Source organism: Hypanus sabinus, chromosome 2 (genome assembly GCF_030144855.1).
Source record: "Hypanus sabinus isolate sHypSab1 chromosome 2, sHypSab1.hap1, whole genome shotgun sequence".
Lineage (NCBI taxonomy): Eukaryota > Metazoa > Chordata > Chondrichthyes > Myliobatiformes > Dasyatidae > Hypanus > Hypanus sabinus.
The window spans coordinates 119571551-119589360 of record NC_082707.1 but is presented as its reverse complement, the minus strand read 5'-3'; the positions used below and the strand labels follow the sequence as shown (position 1 = coordinate 119589360).

The 17810-nt window shown below is 44.7% G+C and overlaps 1 protein-coding gene across 5 annotated transcripts in view; it reads right to left on the bottom strand.

Annotated features, from left to right (window-relative positions):
- The window catches only part of plekhh1 (pleckstrin homology domain containing, family H (with MyTH4 domain) member 1), a 140027-nt gene that overhangs the window by 71003 nt on the left and 51214 nt on the right, over positions 1-17810 (bottom strand). For all 5 annotated transcript variants that reach the window (XM_059953337.1, XM_059953329.1, XM_059953344.1 and 2 more), the window contains 4 exons: positions 16982-17131; positions 15878-15961; positions 5585-5666; positions 376-1280 (listed from right to left, as the gene is read on the bottom strand). In XM_059953337.1, the coding sequence (XP_059809320.1) occupies positions 376-1280; positions 5585-5666; positions 15878-15961; positions 16982-17131 (1221 nt within the window). The remainder of the gene's footprint in view (positions 1-375; positions 1281-5584; positions 5667-15877; positions 15962-16981; positions 17132-17810) is intronic.

The window sequence follows — 17810 nt, the reverse complement described above, 5'->3', positions numbered from 1 at the left end:
ACACGTCCTCTCTGTGACTTGTGAGGAATTCCCCCCACCCCCACCCCAGCATTCCAGATTCCCTGAAGTTCCCAAGCTGGGATGGTAGGTTAACTGGCCAGTAGTGTGGGTGAGTGGTCGAACCTGGGAGGAGCTGATGGTCACATGAGGGAGATGGAAGAATGTTTTGGAATGGGAATGATGGGATTATTCTTGAGGGCAAGCACAGACAATGGGCTGAATGGCCTTTGTTCTTAGGACAATCCTGTCATCTTTTACTGGAAGACCGTTGCAGTGAGGAATGGTAAAGACGCATCATCCAGGTGGGTGGGGCTGACAGTGTTCCAATGTCTTTGGGGATGTGTGGGGGTTAGAGGTCCAGGGAAGTAATCTTACCCATGAGGGAAAACGGTGCAGTGGTGGGGGTGGGGGCTTGCTGGCAGAGATGCGCCTGGAGCAATCAGAACCTGGGGCCTCCACCGAAAAGCGGGACGTGTCGTGGACGGCAGCAGGGGCCCACTCGTCCGTCTCCATCTGCTCAGAAACGTCGTCGATGTCCGTCTCCTGCAGCTGGACGGGTGGCAGCGGGATGGCCGCGGGCTTGAAGGAGGAGATGTCAATGGAGACGACGTGGTTGGGCCGCTCAGCGCCGGCCTGGGGCTGGCTGCAGTGTTTCTTTGCCAGCTGGATGCTGTCCCTGGGCACCAGCGGGGTCCTGACCTTGGGCAGAGTCATGCTGGTTCCTGCGCTGGTGGCCAGGCTCAGTGGCGCAGGCGCAGCTGCCTTGGGTCTGGGCGAGGGCAGCGAGAGCAGGGGAGGTGGCCTGGCGGGGAGGAGGAGGTCTGGGCCGTTGGTTTCGCTCGAGGAGTCCAGTCTTTGCCGGTGGAACATGGTGTTGTGTTCCTCACAGGAAGACTCCTTCTGCATGGCGGATCCACTCTGGATATCTGAGACTGCTCTCAGAACTTCCTTGGCTACCCTCTGCAGCCTGGCGTGCTCAGCCCTCAGTCCCCCGCACTCCGGGCTGTCTGCCGACGGCTGTGACTCGCCCCCGTGATCCCAGACATCCGGGCTGGACGCTGCTGGGGCCAGGCTGCAGGCGCATAGGCCGGCTTCCCCGCCTGGACTCCCTTCGGCTGTCGGGTCACTTCCCTCCTGACGCAGCTCCTTTTCATCGTCAGGCGGAGGCCGTGCGGTTTGGTCAGGCTTTCCTGGCGGAGTGGGTGTCCGAGGAGCTGGGGGCGCAGGAGGAGAACCAGACACCTCTGTCACACCAGTCACCAGCCTTTTGCCTTGTAAATCTGTTCAACAGAAAAGCAATCCTGTTACTGACAACCACAATAGCAGAGGTGCCATCTCCCTGTCATGGGGGTTGGTTGCTGGCAGGTTATGAAGTCATACAGCACAGAAACAGGCCTTTCGGCCCAACTGGTCCATGTTGACCAAGATATCCACCCAAACCAGTCCCATTTACCCATGTTTGGCCTATATCCTGCCAAATCTTCACCATGTGCAAGTGCCTTTCAAATGTTGTTAATGTACCTGCCTCAACCACCTTCTCTGGCAGTTCATCCCACATACGGGCCATTCCCTGGATGACAAAGTTGCCCTGTAGGTTTCTGTTAAATCTACCCCCCTCACCTTAAGCCTATGCCCTCCAGTTCTCAATTTCCCAATCCCGGAGGGGTGGGGCTGCACAATCACACTTCTCTCACCATTGGTCGTACGTGGATCGATTGGATCCACGGATTCCAGCAGGACATCAGACAATAGCTTCAGCATCTGCAGGTGAGGCTGAGGTTGGCACAGGCTGCCCCTGGGTGGAATGGGAGAGACATTGTGGGAGTGGATGGGAAGTGGGGGAAGGTCAGAGTACAGAGACACAGGATGGAGTGTGTGATGGCAGTGGAGCAGGGCATTATAGTGTCCTGGGAGAGGAGAGCTGGGATTCTGAAGGAGAGCATGGGCAACCTGCATTGTGATGGGAATGGAGGTGCTCGACAACAATGGGGTTTGGGCTGTGATAGGACAAGAGACAGGAAATAGGCCGGAAGGAATGGGTGTTAAGCATAAGCGCAAGTCAGAGGTTGGACAAGGATTACAGTCCAAAACCCTCTCCACCTCCCCACCCTAACGCAGATATCCAAATTCCACCTATCCTCTTTCATGATTGGCTCTGTTCTCACTCAGTCCTTGCTGAGGGAGCAGGGTACAGTGGGGGGGGGGGGAGTGGGCGGGGGGGCATCTGTTTCACTCCACATCACATGAAAAATCTCCACCTACGGAGCTCACAAATCTGTGCTTTTTGTACTATTCAGTCCATAAGATATAGGATCAGATTCTGGCTGTTCGGCCCATCGAGTTTGCTCCACCATTCCAGCCATAGCACTTGAAACCATCTTAGTCTAAACTAACTCCATCATTCTTTCAACAAACACTTAAGGTTTTCAGCCTACTTAACCTGTTCCTGCATCAATTCAATCATTGCTGAGTTGCAGTTTAATTTCATTTGCACCCTGACCCAGTAAGACAATCACCAGTCTCCATTTGGTTTAAACAACTCCTTTGGAAGGAAAATGACATGCAGGTTTTCATTAACTTCAGTGAAAATGCCCTTCCTGCCTTCTTGGCTAAGTGTCTAGTTCTCATTTGAAGATTACATTCACATCTAGTTTCACTCACCAGACGAAATAGAATCTTTCCCCATCTGTCTACTCCATCTTTCAATTGTGACTGTTATTATTATTTTAAACACAAATTAAATTTATGCAACCTTTATTTTTTCCCCTCAGGAACTACCTGGTGATTTCTTTATTCTTTGTCCTCTCAACTGTCCCCCAACCTGACGGAGTTGTGCTCGGTTTCTGGATGACACAAGGAGAGTTCTCTAGACAGAACACCACTCCCTCTGTAAGCTGAACACTGGTGATGAAAATAATGACTGGGAAATTGGCAGACACAGGTCCTCCCCAGGTTATAAACAGCCACCTTATGTTCAGCCCACAAATAACACAGGGTGTTTGGGAGACCAGCAATGTGAGGCTGCAGGCATCCTCTGGTATGAGGGAGCTGAGTTCATGGTCACAATCCCAACTTATGAAGAGGTAATGAAGTTTCCTCAGAAACAGGAGCTGGTCATAACCTGGGGAGGACTCAATCTCGTGCACAGTTGGTTGCTCCAAGTTCAGCTTTCAGATAGAAGATTGGTCCTCATCTTATTGATTGGCAGAGGCTGGTGGGCAGGCTGAATGACCAACCTCAGCTTAAGTTCAATCTTTTATAGAAACTTTGAGAATACACGTGCTGAACCCAACATTGAAAACAGTTTGTGTGTAGAATATCATGGTCAGCCCAGTGTGCTGGTGAGTGGTGGAGGCTTGGGCTGGGGGGTAGGGATGGAGAAGTTAATAGGAACTTGGGGAGAATAGAATGGACTGGTGTCAATTGGTGCTTGAGGGTTATCTTGGATTCAGTGGGCCGAAGACAGTTTCTCTCTGTCCCTAACTCCCAACCTAACACAAGCAGAAAATGGATCTTAATTAGTCTGCTAAGGTGGGGGAGAATTTCCAGCCATTGTTTTTGGAACTTGACAAATAAAAGAAAGCCCATTTGTTCCAAACCTTTCCTCATTTCCCTCACTGGGAAACAAAAAACAAAATTACACTATCCCTCCTCATCCAAGTGGTGAAGAACATCAGGATCAGAATCTCTTTATTGCCAGTACAGCATGTGAGACAGACCAGAACTGATTGTGGTTTGGTGCCAAGCATGAAACACAGGACAGTAGCAGAACTGACAACACAATAGTGACTAACAGGTTACAAGACAAGAATGCAAACAACCATCAGCAATCAATTCACAGAACAGTCACATGCACAAACGTCAATAATCAAACTTAAATAAATGTGAATGTACAAGCAGACTCAATAATTCCCTACAGGACAAGGAGAGCAGGGACTGAACGGACACTGGGCAGGGACAGAGGGTTATTACACCCGAGTGAGTTTTGGTGAGAAGGAGTCAACGATAACTGTTCAGTCCAATTTAAGGTTAACATTCCTACCAGTTAATCTCTTGTTACTGAATAACAAGCCATGGATTACATGTCAGAGTTGTAAATCGATCACTGGTTTCTAATGAGTGATTTAGTCATATGGAATATTATGGGAAGCAGTCAAACATTAAACTCCAAGATTAAGCATTCCTTAAACCACTAAATGTATCAATGCTCAGCTTCTCAGCTAGTTCCCATTGATGTCCTTTAGTGCTTCCTTCACCGAGATTGTGTTATTGGGGATAATCAGAAGGTGAAAGAGTTTATTCATTACTCCCACTAGGCAGGGTGAGGGAGAGAGAGAATATAGGAAGAGCCACTCTCAGACATATTAAAAAGCCCCTCTGTCTCTCCACCTCAAAACCCACTCTGGTCTATTCCCTTGACACAGTGTCAGTAATGGTTTGTGTTCACACATCACACGTCAGTTATTGGGAAAAAGTTTCACTATTGGAGAAGTTATAAACCAAAGCACTTGACGACATTTAACAGGAATAAAGAGAGTCAATATGTCTACGGGAAAGGAGAATTATTATTTTTAATAAGTATTAGCAGGAAAGACAAAAAGTTTACTGGTATTTCTTCATTTTTAATCTTTTTTATTGATTTAAAAAAAATATGGTATTTCTTAAATATTCAGGTGATACATATGGCTCTTTGGGTGGGAGGAAGGTACTTCAGAGTTGGAAAAAGTCTGCTTTCGGGCTGGGAAGCAGTGACGACATAGGGGTGTGAGGAAATGGATGCGGAGTCAGAGCTGGGGCCTCAGTTACTGGCGGCACAGTGGTGCAGTCGGCGGGGCCAATGCCTCACACTTCCAGCAACCCAAGTTCAACTTTGAACTCTGGCATTGTCCGTGCGAGCTTCGGGCAGTCTCCCCGTGACCACGAGGGCTTCCTCCTGATGTCTGTGTTTCCACCCAGATCCCAAAGATGTTGCTTAATTGGCCAATGCAAATTGCCCCAAGTGTGTGAGTGGGTGGGGGAAAGAGGGAAGGGAGTTGAGAAAAGGAAAAGGAATGGGATTAATACAAGATCAATGCAAACAGGTGACTGTCAGCCATGTCTTTCGAATGCATAGGTTAAAGGGCTGTACCACTGCGAATGTTAATCATCCAAGTAATTAGTTTAGATAAGGGTGCCAAGCTTGCTGACAATACACAGTCCAGCGGGGATGAGCTGTGAAGCGGACACCAAAATTCTAAAGGGCAAATTATGCAAATGGACAAAGACGATGGCTGAAAGAGCGATATTAAATCAGGTATGAAGAATGGGGAAAGGAACAGTATTAAAAGTGTTGATGGCCTGAGAGATTTGGCTGCCAGTAGATTAAAAATAAATAGGAGTAGACTATTCGGCCCCTTAAGCCTACCCCACCATTCAATACAATCATGGCTGATCTGCCTCAGGCTCACCTCCTCAGCTGTGCCAAGTTCCCACATCCCTTGATTCCCTGATCTGCCAAAAAAGCATTTACTTCCTCCGTGTATCTGTAGCAGAACTAGAACACCTCAGCCAAACCTGGAGCTGTCCATGTTAGTAAGGAAATAACCTTGAATTTTATTCTGCAGGGCCTGGATTTCTTCAGCTTGCTTGCGGGTGGTCACTTTGAGATGATAGTTCTCAAATTCCAACTGTAACAAAAAGCAGAACAAGAAAGAAGCGAATGTTATTGTTGTTTTGTAAGCTCCAAAAACATTAAGCTAATTAGATGAAAGTGGTGGGACCAGGAATGCTAGTCTAATTTCGTGTTTCACTTTCAGCGAGGCAAACACTCATGGTGCGCCATAACATGTGCAATTCACGTATTTTTACATGCAATCCGTAATGGATTATTTAAATCAGCAAGAACACTTAATCAAACTATATATTTACAATATTACTCATATACTACTGAAATATTAAATACCAGGCAGGGTTTACATCTGATAACAACTTTTTTGTTGCTTTTGATTTCCAGATTGATTAAAATTAGTTCCAAAAAATAAAATTCACACCTTGTTCATTTGGAAGGGGGACATTTCTGTTACATTGAAGATTACACTTCATAGTCTCCCCTGCTTAGCTATAAACCAACTCGATATAGAATGCTTCTCAACCATACACACAGTATACTATACAAAACAACTACTATATACAGACATCCACAACATAGTATATTTTAATCGCTGTGGTGGATTTCTTACTCTTGAGGGATAATGTATTTCGTGACAAAGGAAGTCACTCTGCTTGGCAGGTGAGACGTGACTGTGAAATAATCACAGTTTCTGGGCCTCCATGCTGGTTGTAGGAGTTGACGCAGACTGCAGGAAGTGGTTCTGACAGCTCTGGACACCTTTCTTCTCCTTCCTTTTTCTTTCCAGTTTGTTCATCTTGATCTTGGGAAGGCACATTCTGATCTCTCCTCTTCATTTCCTCATTAACATCTTTTGATGCATCCTCTGTTTTTGTATCTCCACTGACTCCTTTCTTTTTGGCCTTCCATTCATCCAGCTGGACTTTGGTCTTTGCATCTACCTTTACAAGCAGCTTTGTGTCTCCCACTTGAAGTTTATGCAATAACCTTAAAGCATGCGGAGTAGATTCTGGTTCTTTATACTCACAAAAGCCGAATGCCTACAACTTTCCTGAAGCTCCTTGAACTGTTCTGACTGAAAACCAAGCCACATTTTGCAAATAACTGCCTGATTAACACATCAGAAGCTTTCTCAGATACGTTGCCTACAAAAACTGTTGTAGTTTGGACCACTGATTTAATCACTTCTACGCTTCTTCTAAACAGCATAGTCCTTCGTTATGCTTTCCAATCAGAGGCACAGAGGTTGACACCAAGACCCATTTGACCCTGTTGGGCCATGGTTCATGAGTACAGCATGGAGACAGTTGTGGTATCATACAGTAACTTTTTAAAAAATTTGCTTCCAGTTGCCTGTATTTGGATTTCCAATCAAGTTGTAGTTGTCTCAGCCAATCATATCCCGACTATGCTGGATCTCCTGCTTTTGCCACATACAAGCCCAATATGGCTTGTTAGTTGTTGTATTTCTCTGAATCGACTGTCATTCCAACAGCAATTATCCTTTCTCCACTACAAGTTGTCATTTGGATACCTGCAGGCTTCAGTTTAATACCTTTGAAATGCTGTCCAAACTCATTCTGTTGAATGAATGAAATGGCCAAGCCTGTGTCCAATTCCGTTTTAATTAATATGCTGTTTACTTCTGGTGTAAGCCATATTGCTTGTCTATTGTTAGTGTTCACACTATAAATTTCAAGATTAACCCAGTCCTGCTTCACACTCATCATTAGAGTTTTCATCAACAGCATGCAGATTGGTGTTCTTTTTGAAACTGAAACTTGACTTTTTAGTTTTTTCTCTTCGCTGTGCAGTCCATTTATATTTATCAGCTTGCCATGCTCTTAGTTTGTGTCTAGTTTGTTACATTTTCTGCAAGTTTCACCTTTAAACTTGCATTGGTGTGGTGTACATGAGCTCCTGCCACAACAGTGACAGAGTTTGTTTGGCCAGGCCGGTTTCTACTTAGATGTCACAATCTTGTCACCCTCACTTTCACTCCTGACTGCAACTCAATTGTCTGTCTGTTGTTTCCATTGATACAGCAATTTCAATTGCTCTTCTAAATGCAAGTTGCACTTCTGTTAGGAGACATTTTTGAATGCTTTTTTGTAAGATTCCACAAAGTATATGATCTTTCAGTGTATCATAGAGCCCATCACTGAACTGACAATGATCAAACAATTCAGCCATGTATGCTGAAATGGACTCCCCTTTCTTTTGATTCCGCTTGTGAAACCTAAAGTATTCTGCATTCAACAAGGATTTTGGTTCTAAATGTTCCTGCATTACTCTGACGCTATCAGCAAAACTAATTTCAGCTGGTTCGGTAAGAGCAGTCAAACTTCTAAGCCAACTGTATGCCTTTCTACCCAATGCACTCAGCAAAACCATTTTTCATTGGTTATTCCATTTGCTTTAAAAAACTGGCTCATGTATACTGAGCTAATTGAGCAGTGATCTCTGTGCAATAGTACGTGTCTATCCTTCCGATGTAGCTAGTAATTTCAGTTTATTAAAATTTAGAATTATTACCCAATACTCACTGTTTATGAACTCATGAACTCTTGTACTTTCTGCCTTTTAAAAAAAAACTATCATCTTTGGTGAAGAAAACATGCTGCTCTGTACAGCACTTTTTTTTCAACTGACCATTTCTTGCTGCTCTCTTTTTAACTCGAGTATCTCACTGTGCTTCAGTAGGTAGGTACTCGTCTTGGGTTCATTTTAAAAATCACTATGTTGTGTAAACTCCAAAACATTAAACTAATTAAAAGAAAGACACAGGACTGGGAATGCAAGACTTAGTTCTTTTTTTTACTTTAAGCAAGCCGCACGCTAATCACGTGGTAACATCATAACTTGTGCAATTCAGGTATTTTTACATATCCCATAATGCATTATTTAAATGAACAAGTATGCTTCAAACAATATATTTACAATATTACTGAAATATTAAATACACAGTTATGTTGATACATCATTATGTAACATCATTTACATATCCAACCAATCCTAGACCATTCTGTATAATTCTATATTTCCTTATGATGTAGGAGGCCATTCATCCCTTAAGCCTATGTTGGCTCTCACAGCAATGCCATCAGTCCCATTCCTCACTTATTTCCCTGTAACCAAGTTTCTCTGACATTTTCAACAGTTCCTTCTGCTCACATGGTCTCACTTGGGCTACGCTGCAGTGACTAATTAACCCACTAGCCAGCAAGAGGGTGGAAACAGATGCACCAAGAGGACAATCATGTGGTCACAAGGAGAGCATGCAATCTCCACAGAAACTTCACTGACAGCGCCAGGGTCAAGATCACTGTATTGTTGACCAAGTGCTAACTCATTCAGAGTGCTGTTTGCAGAAAGATCATTCCTTGCAAACACCACTCTGTCATACTTTGTCCCATTCTAATATTTTACGCTTGTCACTGTATTTATCAACACACTTAATTTTACTTTTTGTACTGTTTATTCTGGGAATACCAAGCAAACATTATCTTGGTGTTTATGACATTAAATTCACCTGAATCTAGACTCTAGCACTTTCATACTACTCTTGTTGGGCTAACTCCTCTGTGTTTCCCGTTTCACATACCTTCCTTTAAAAAAAAGTTCCCGTCACCCCTATGAAAATCATTCCACAATCTACAGCTAATTAGAAGATGGCAACCAGTACATCCACCATTTCCATGGCAACCTCTGAGAACTCTGGGATGCAGGTCATCAGGCTCTCAGTCCCACTAATTCCTCCAGCACTTTTCTATTGATGAAGACTAATTTCCTTTAACACAGGACACCTGAGCCACTCCACAGGACAATGTGGTTGAGATGAACTCACTCTCTCATAGTTCTGAGTGGAATAAATGGGAGGCCTCGACTGCAGTCCTCCCCACTGTCCCAGAGCCACAGCTGCCATCTGGGGTCTGGATCAGAACCACCTTTATTATTAATGAAATATGCTGTGGAATTTGGTTTAGCAGGTGAGTGTAACACATAAGAATTACCAAGTTACAGTAATATATAAAAAAAAAATCAAAAAGAAAGCAAAAAATTGAGGGATGTTTGTGGGTTTAGAAATGATGGCGAAGGGGAAGAAGCTGTACCTAAAACAGCGAGTATGCATTGTCAGGCTCGTGTACCTCCTCCCCGATGGTAGTAAAGAGGGCAGCTCATTCTGGATGGCGAAGGTCTGTAATGATGGATGCTGCCTTCATAAGGCATCACCTTTTGAAGATGAGAAAATGATTGAGCTGGCCAAGTCTGCAACCCATGTAGCTTTCTGTTGATCCTGTTTACAGGAGTCACTATATCAGATGGTGATACAGCAGTGAGAGTGCTCTCCATGAAACATTGGTAGAGATTTACTAGTCTTTGGTGACAGACAAAATCTTCCCAAGCTCCTAGTGAAGTATAGCCACTGGTGTGCCTTTGTGATTGCATCATTGTCCAGGAAAGATCGCTGAGATGGCGCTAGAACAGGGGTGGGCAAACTTTTTGACTTGTGGGCCACAAAGGGTTCTAAAATTTGATAGGGGGGCCGGACCAGAAGCAGATGGACGGAGTGTTTTGGTAATACACTTCATAAGAGAAAATATCATGGGATATGTAGAAAACATGTGCTTTAATTTCAATTGAAAATGAACAAATGCATTACAACAAAATATCTGTCTTTGAAGTCCCATGGTATTTAGCTATTTATTGAAATGACTTTTAAAACACTGAAAATTAAATGAATAAAATACAGCTTTTTTTAATAGTAACAGTTATTATTTTAAAGCACTGAAAATTCTGTTATCCTTCAAGATATTATCATCATCACTCTCCTCCTGACTGTCTTTATTTCAAAAACGGTAGGAGATGCAGGTCTACTTGTCCTGCTCCTTCTTATTCAATTGTCCCCTGTGCCAAAACTCAACAACGACCAGCACAAAGACAGAACAGTGAGCCAGTATGCAGAGCGCGTTATTTGATCTGGAGCGCATTTTTTATTTTGAGAACGTACGTGCACCTGCGCACTACTCATGTCCATCACTTAACAGAAATGACATGTAACGTGTAAGGCTTATTGAAAAAAATATTTTCAAATGCATTTTTTTACATAACACAACGAAGAAACTTATTTTTAATTTCACTGGGAACAGTGTTGTTGGTCTCACTTTTTAGCCAGCGCATCAAAGTCTGGATTTAGTTTTGTTGTGGCGATTCTCAGGATGGATCTGAGGTGTTGATCAGTTAACTTGGATCTGTGGCTGGCTTTGTTGACGTTCATGACGCTGAACGCCTGTTCACACAAATAGGTCGAGCCGAACAAAGAGTAAAGCGCAAATGTGGAGTAATACGCTGCACCTTAACAAAGGTCAATGTATATAGAGTGCGTCATCTATTGGGAAAACGCCAGAATTGCGGGGAAAAAACGTTAACAAGGTTTATTAATATAATTTCATCAAGTTCTGCGGGCCGGATTAAAAAGCTTAACGGGCCGCATATGGCCCCCGGGCCGTAGTTTGCCCATGCCTGCCCTAGAACTTGAAACTGCTCACCCTTATCACTGCTGATCCCTTAATGAGCATTGGTGTTTGTTCTCCCCGTTTCCCTTCCTGAAGCCCAAATCAAATCCTTGATCTTACTGCTGGGTATAACATTGCTGTGATGCCACTCAACCGGCTGATCTATCTCACATCTGTACACTTCCTTGTCACCATCTGAGATTCTACCAACAACAGTGGTGTTATTGGCAAATCAACAGATGGTGTTTGAATTGTCACGGTGTAAAGAGAGTAGAGCAGTGGGCTAAGGACACATACTTGATGTGTGTCTGGTTTGATTGTCAGCACTGACTGTGGTTTTCCCCAAAAAGGATGCCCAGTTACAGACAAAAGGTACAGAGGTCCAGGTTTTGGAGTTTGTTGATTAGTACGGAGGGGATGATGTACCAGTCCTCTGGAGTTGAAATGTAGCCAATAAACAGCAGTAAGTATTGCTGTTGTCTAAGGCAGAGTGGACAGCCAGTGCAGTTGCATCCTCTATGGACCTATTGTCACAGTGTGCAAACTGCACCAGATCCTCCTGGGGAGGAGTTGATGAGCTGACGGAAGGAGCAGGACCATGTGGCTATGGAAGAGAAAAGTAAAGCTGGGAAGGAATCAGGCTGCTCACCAGCTTCCAGTGCCTGTGGGAGGTCCAGCTAGTAGTAAAGCTCCATTGACATGGGTTCGATCCCAACTTCCGGCACTGTGTGGAATTTTCATGTTCCCTCTGTTGGGCTTTTCTCCAGATTTCCTGCCTCGTCCCAAAAGTCATTATCTTAAGAATGTAAATTACCCCTAGTGTGGGTACATAGCAGGGGATTAGGAATGAGAGACAGAACAGGTAGTGGGGGGGGGGGGGGGGGAGGGGTGGAATTCAGACTGATGGTAATGCTGGCATAGACTTGATGGGCCAAATGGCTTCCTTGACAAATATATACGTTACACTGACTGGGCTTGTGTTAGCTTTATCGAACACTGAACAATATAACACACTTCTAATAACTTAACCACACCATTTTGTCTTCAAGAGCAGGCAAATCTAAAGGCTGACTAGAGTTTACAGGTAGACACAAAGAAAGTCTTTACTCTGATGTCAGTGTCCTGAACAAAGGAACAGAGGAGGGGTGTGGAGTGGATGGGTTGGAACTTGCAGTGCCGATCTCTCCCTTGGAGAGGGGTAAGTGGGAATGTGGGATACCCCCCCCCCCCACCCCGCATGAACTGCAAGGCAGAGTAGAGTTGATAGTTACATCCCTTAACCTACACCTTATGTTCTTTCAGTGCTGGAAAGAGCAAGGAGAATGCATACAGGAATTAGTATACGACAGTGGCAAGCTAAACCTTATTAAACACGTGTGCATTGGCTTGTGTCTTCAATCTGATGAATTATTATTCGTTTCAGTGGCGGGTTGGGAAATGCACAGCCCCACGTGGTGACACAAAAGCTCAGCTTGGATGTTGTCAGTGGTTGGCCAGCACACTGATTATTAACTCCTCAGGCTCACATGTGACAGTTGTGAGCCCGGGTCGCTGCATTGGAGGCGGCCACTATGGAGAGGCAACAGGAAGGAAAGAAATACACAGCGAGCAGGGTTTCCACCCCAAAGGTCAACAGCCTGCCTGCCTAATAATATTATGACATCCCAGGAATGCAAGAATGCAAGTTACTCATCCCATGATAACAGAGGGCCAGAGGTCAAGGAATATGCTGAGATGCCACAGTGATTATGTAGTGCACAGACTGTGCCCCTGGTTTTCTGGCAGCAAGGGCCCGGTTAGGACTCTGCTCCATGTCGAATTGACCTAAAGAATCTGGGAAGAGGAGAGGGGAAGATGGGGAGAATGTGGCTGGGCCCATCACTGTCCAAAGACTTCTCTTGTGGAAGATGTGTGTGTGAAGAACATGAAAGGATCGCTGTAATGAGGGAAAGTTGTCCGGTGGGGAGCTGTCTTCGCATGCTGAATAACGTCCACTCTGTCCCTCTGATCTTCCTCACTGGTTGTGCCAATCAGTCCTCCGTGAGAAGAGACTGCAGCTCCTGTACAGGGGCAGGGGGGAGTCCCTGAAAATAATCCAGGAGCAAAGGACTTCTGCCCCAGTCTTCATTTCACTGAAATATCAATTAGGGAGCTTGGGTCTTGGTGGCATTGCAAGTCTTCGAGTCATACAACATGGAAACTGGCCTTGGGACCAACTGGTCCACGCCAACTATGATTTTCATCTCATAGTCCCATTTGCCCACGTTTGGCCCATTTCCCTCCAAATCTTTCTTATCCATGTACCTGTCTTAGTGTCTTTTCAATGTTGTTGAGGCAGGTATCATAAAAATATACATAGAACATAGGAATTTACAGCACATTACAAGCTCTTTGGCCCACAATGCTGTGCTGACCACATAACCTACTCTACAGACTGCCTAGAGTTTCCCTAGCGCATAGCCCTCTATTTTTCTAAGTTCCATGTACCTGTCTAAGAGGCTCTTAAAAGACCACGTCCGCTTCCACCACCACAACTGGCAGTGCATTCCACGCATCCACCACCCACTGTGTGAGAAACTTACCCCTGACATCCCCTCGGTACCTATTTCCAAGCTCCTTAAAACCATGCCCAGAGAATACTTGCGAAGAAAGTACAACAGTGCCTCTACTTCCTCAGGAGTCTGCGGAGATTCTGAAGTCACCAAAACCCTCGGCAAACCTCTATGGATGTGTGGTGGAAAGTGTGCTGACTGGCTGCAGTGCGGCCTGGTATGGGAACACCAATGCCTTTGAGTGGAAAATCCTACAAAGCTAGTGGACTCGGCCCAGTACATCATGGGTAAAGTCCTCCCAGCTATCGAGCACAACCACATGAAATGTTGCCGTAGAAAAGCAGCACCCATCAAAGATCCTCCCCACCCAGGCCATGTTCTTTTCTCGCTGCTGCCATGAGGCAGAAGGTACAAATGCTTCAGGACTCACACCACCAGGTTCAAGAACAGTTACTACCCCTCAGCCATCAGGGTCTTGAACAAAAGGGGATAACTACATTCATTTAAAGACATCTTATTATTTTACGCTCATTATTTATTGCTATTTACTTATATCTGCATTTGCAGTTTGTTTAGTTTACATATCCTGTTTACAGTTACTGTTCTATAGATTTGCTAAGTATGCCCGCAGAAAACAAATCTCAGGGTGTATGTGGTGACATGTATGTACTCTGATTAGACAGACAGACAGACTTTATTGAACCCGAGGGAAATTGGGTTTCGTTACAGCCGCACCAACCAAGAATAGTGTAGAAATACAGCAATATAAAACCATAAATAATTAAATAATAATAAGTAAATTATGCCAAGTGGAAATAAGTCCAGGACCAGCCTATTGGCTCAGGGTGCCTGACACTCCGAGGGAGGAGTTGTAAAGTTTGATGGCCACAGGCAGGAATGACTTCCTATGATGCTCAGTGTTGCATCTCGGTGGAATGAGTCTCAGGCTGAATGTACTCCTGTGCCTAACCAGTACATTATGGAGTGGATGGGAGTCATTGTCCAAGATGGCATGCAATTTGGACAGCATCCTCTTTTCAGACACCACCGTCAGAGAGTCCAGTTCCACTCCCACAACATCACTGGCCTTACGAATGAGTAAGGCCATTCGAAATTTTACTTTGAACTTTGAGGTACATTAATCACTTCCCTGGCAGCTCATTCCATGTACTGACCATGCTCTTGGTGAAAAAGTTGCCTTCTGAATTCTAATTAAATCTCACCATAAACCAAAGCGTCTGGTTCTCAATTCCCCTACCCTGCGAAATAGAAACAGAGGGCGTGCATTCACCCTATCTATGTCCCTCAGAATTTTACACACCTCTACAAAATTACTCATATTCACTACACTCCAGTGAAAGTCGTCCCGACCTGCACAACCTCTCTCTCGAAGTCAGCCCCTCCAGTCTTGGCAACATCCTCTGAAACCTCTTCTTCACTCTTTCCAGCATAACGGCATTTTCCTATAGCAGGAAAACCACAACTGAATACAATAAATGTGGAGACGCAAGTGAATGTTACATCACAAGGCTCCTCTCTTGATCTTCAAGGCAGACAGCCCAGTGGTGTAGTTAGAAGGAAGTCCAGCACAGATGGCCCAAGCCTGGCTGCAAAAGGACAGTTGGGCACTGGGCTAGCAACCCCATCCTATAAAACCTAGCGCTATAGAAATGTCAACAGAAGCTCCAAAGACCTCACTCTGGGAGAGGAAGAAACTTCAAGGAGCTACACCTTGAAAGACCAAGAACATGCCCAGGATAGACTCCTCTGGCGTGCTGCTGTTGGAGGCCCATGCCCCAGCAGTGATGGGCTTCAGTAGTGGTTAGAAGAGCTGGGCTTCTTGACTCCAGTGGACTGGGTTCAACCCTGGCCTCTGCTGCAGCCAGTGTGAATTGTCCCTGTAACTACATTCGTCTCTCTCAGGAGCTCTGGGTCCCCCAGCACCCCCCACCCCCCATATTCCAGAGAAGTGCAGGTTGGTAGGTTAATTGGCTGTTGTAAGTCGTGGTGGAATCTGGGGGAATTGATGGCAATGTGTTATTGTAGAGATTGAGATCAGCGTGAATGGTCAGTACAGAGTTGGTGGGCTGAAGGATCTGTTTCCCTGCTGTTTGACGCTGGTGGGTTCATTATATTGTGGGAGATTACTCGGTGTTTTTTAAGCATTGCAAAAATCACATTAAGACTGCACCATGACTTACTTCTCTCAACTTAAGCGTCACCCACTCCTTGATTCTGGCTGCCTTCTCTTCAATTATTTTCGCCTCCTCGCCCCTCAGTTTGTTCTGGGGAAAAAGGGAAATTAAAATTCAGAAGGAATTTCTCTTACTGAGTTTGAATAACTTGTTGGAGCAGCAAACTGAGCTGTGAATAGATCAGATCACGAGCTGTTTAAACATTAAAATAACTAACAGCAGACACACCCAGATACTGCGAAAACGTGCACTGATATTTGACAATCTCCGAACACTGGGCATCAAGCACCAGATACTTGGAAAGGAAGTAGGCAAATGGCACAGAGTCACAGCTCCAGCAACAGAGACCTCCAGTACTATCTGTGTGGAGTTTGCATGTTCTCCCTGTAACTGTTCTGGTCTCCTCCCACATCACAAAGGCATGTGGGTTGGTAAGCCAACTGGCCACCCTGGTGCCTAGCTAGACTTTGGCATGGGGGAAGGGAGAGGAGATGAGGAGAATAAAATGGGATCTGTGTAAATAAATGCATGATGGGGGTCAGTGCAGATTTGATGGGCCGAAGGGCCTGATTTTGGAAGATTTTATTCTTGTCTTTGGCATGGAGTCAGACAGCACAAAGGAAAATAGTGTAATGTTACAGCTGGGACAGGTTGCCCAAGCCTGACGCCGAAGAGGCGGATGGAGTGCTGCCTACAACAGGTGAGACCCGAGTCACTGTGCACTTCTAATCCAAAAGAGAAGGTTGTAGAAATGAGCCCCACACCAGACGTTGGTGCAGAAGATTTATCTCTGCAGTTCCGAGGGAGTGCTTCAATAGCTCTGCGGTTCAAGAAAAGAAAGATCCCTTAAGACCTTTCCAAGGATGGGGCAAAGTTTTCAGGTAGCAAGCAAGAGAAGGAAATTGAAGGCCTTGATTGAGACACCCTCCCTTGAAAACATTACACATTAACATAGTTAGTAAACCAGTCCAACTTGGTAGAATTTAAAAAAATAAACATTCTTTTCTTTAAAAAGATTGACAAGGTCTTCTTCCCTTTACTCCAAAATAAAACTGAAGGATTGATTACAATTTATGGAGCTGGTCTCTGAAAGAAAACTCGCTAAGACACCTGCTTGTCCAGCTGTTGTTCCAGCCTCTGAATCATGTCGTCCTTTTCCTGTAGCGTGTTGGTCACCTCTTGGAACCTCCTGAGTAAACCATTCTCTGATTCGCTGGTGTGGATATTGGCTGCTTTCAGCTTCTCCCTCAAAGCCTGTACCTGGTGAGGTTTAAAAGAAAAGCACATTTTAGTGGAAGAACTCTGGCTTGCAGGTGTCACAAGATACAACTTCATGTGAACGAAATGAGCATGTCAGGTGAACCTACGGAAAACAAGGAAGGACAAGACCCAAAGACAAATAGCTGGAGGGACTCAGTGATACAGGCATCATCTGTAGAGGGAAATGGGCCATCGATGCTTTAGCTTGAGATCCTTCATCTGAACCTAATTTTGGTTTAGACTCCTGGCTATATATTTTATAATATAAAATTATTGAAAAGTGAAAGAATGTGAAGGGCTTGGAATTTTTTTCCTCTTTTTTTCCCCCAACCCAAAGAAGAATGTGGCAAACTGCTCACATTCACTATGATTAAGTATTTTGAGAGGTTGCTGATGAAACACATCAACTCCTGCCTGAGAAACATCTTGGATCCACTCCAATTTATTTACCGTCACAACAGATCCTCAGCAGGTGCCATCTCATTGGCTCTTCACTCAACCCTGTAACATCTGGACAGCAAAGATGCATACATTAGGATGCTCTTTATCAACTACAGCTTGGCATTCAACATAATCATCCCCTTAAAACTAACCAACAAGTTCAAGACCTTGGCCTCAGTACCTCAGTACCTAATTTGCTCACTTGGTGATCCCAGTCAGTTTGGATTGGCAACAACTC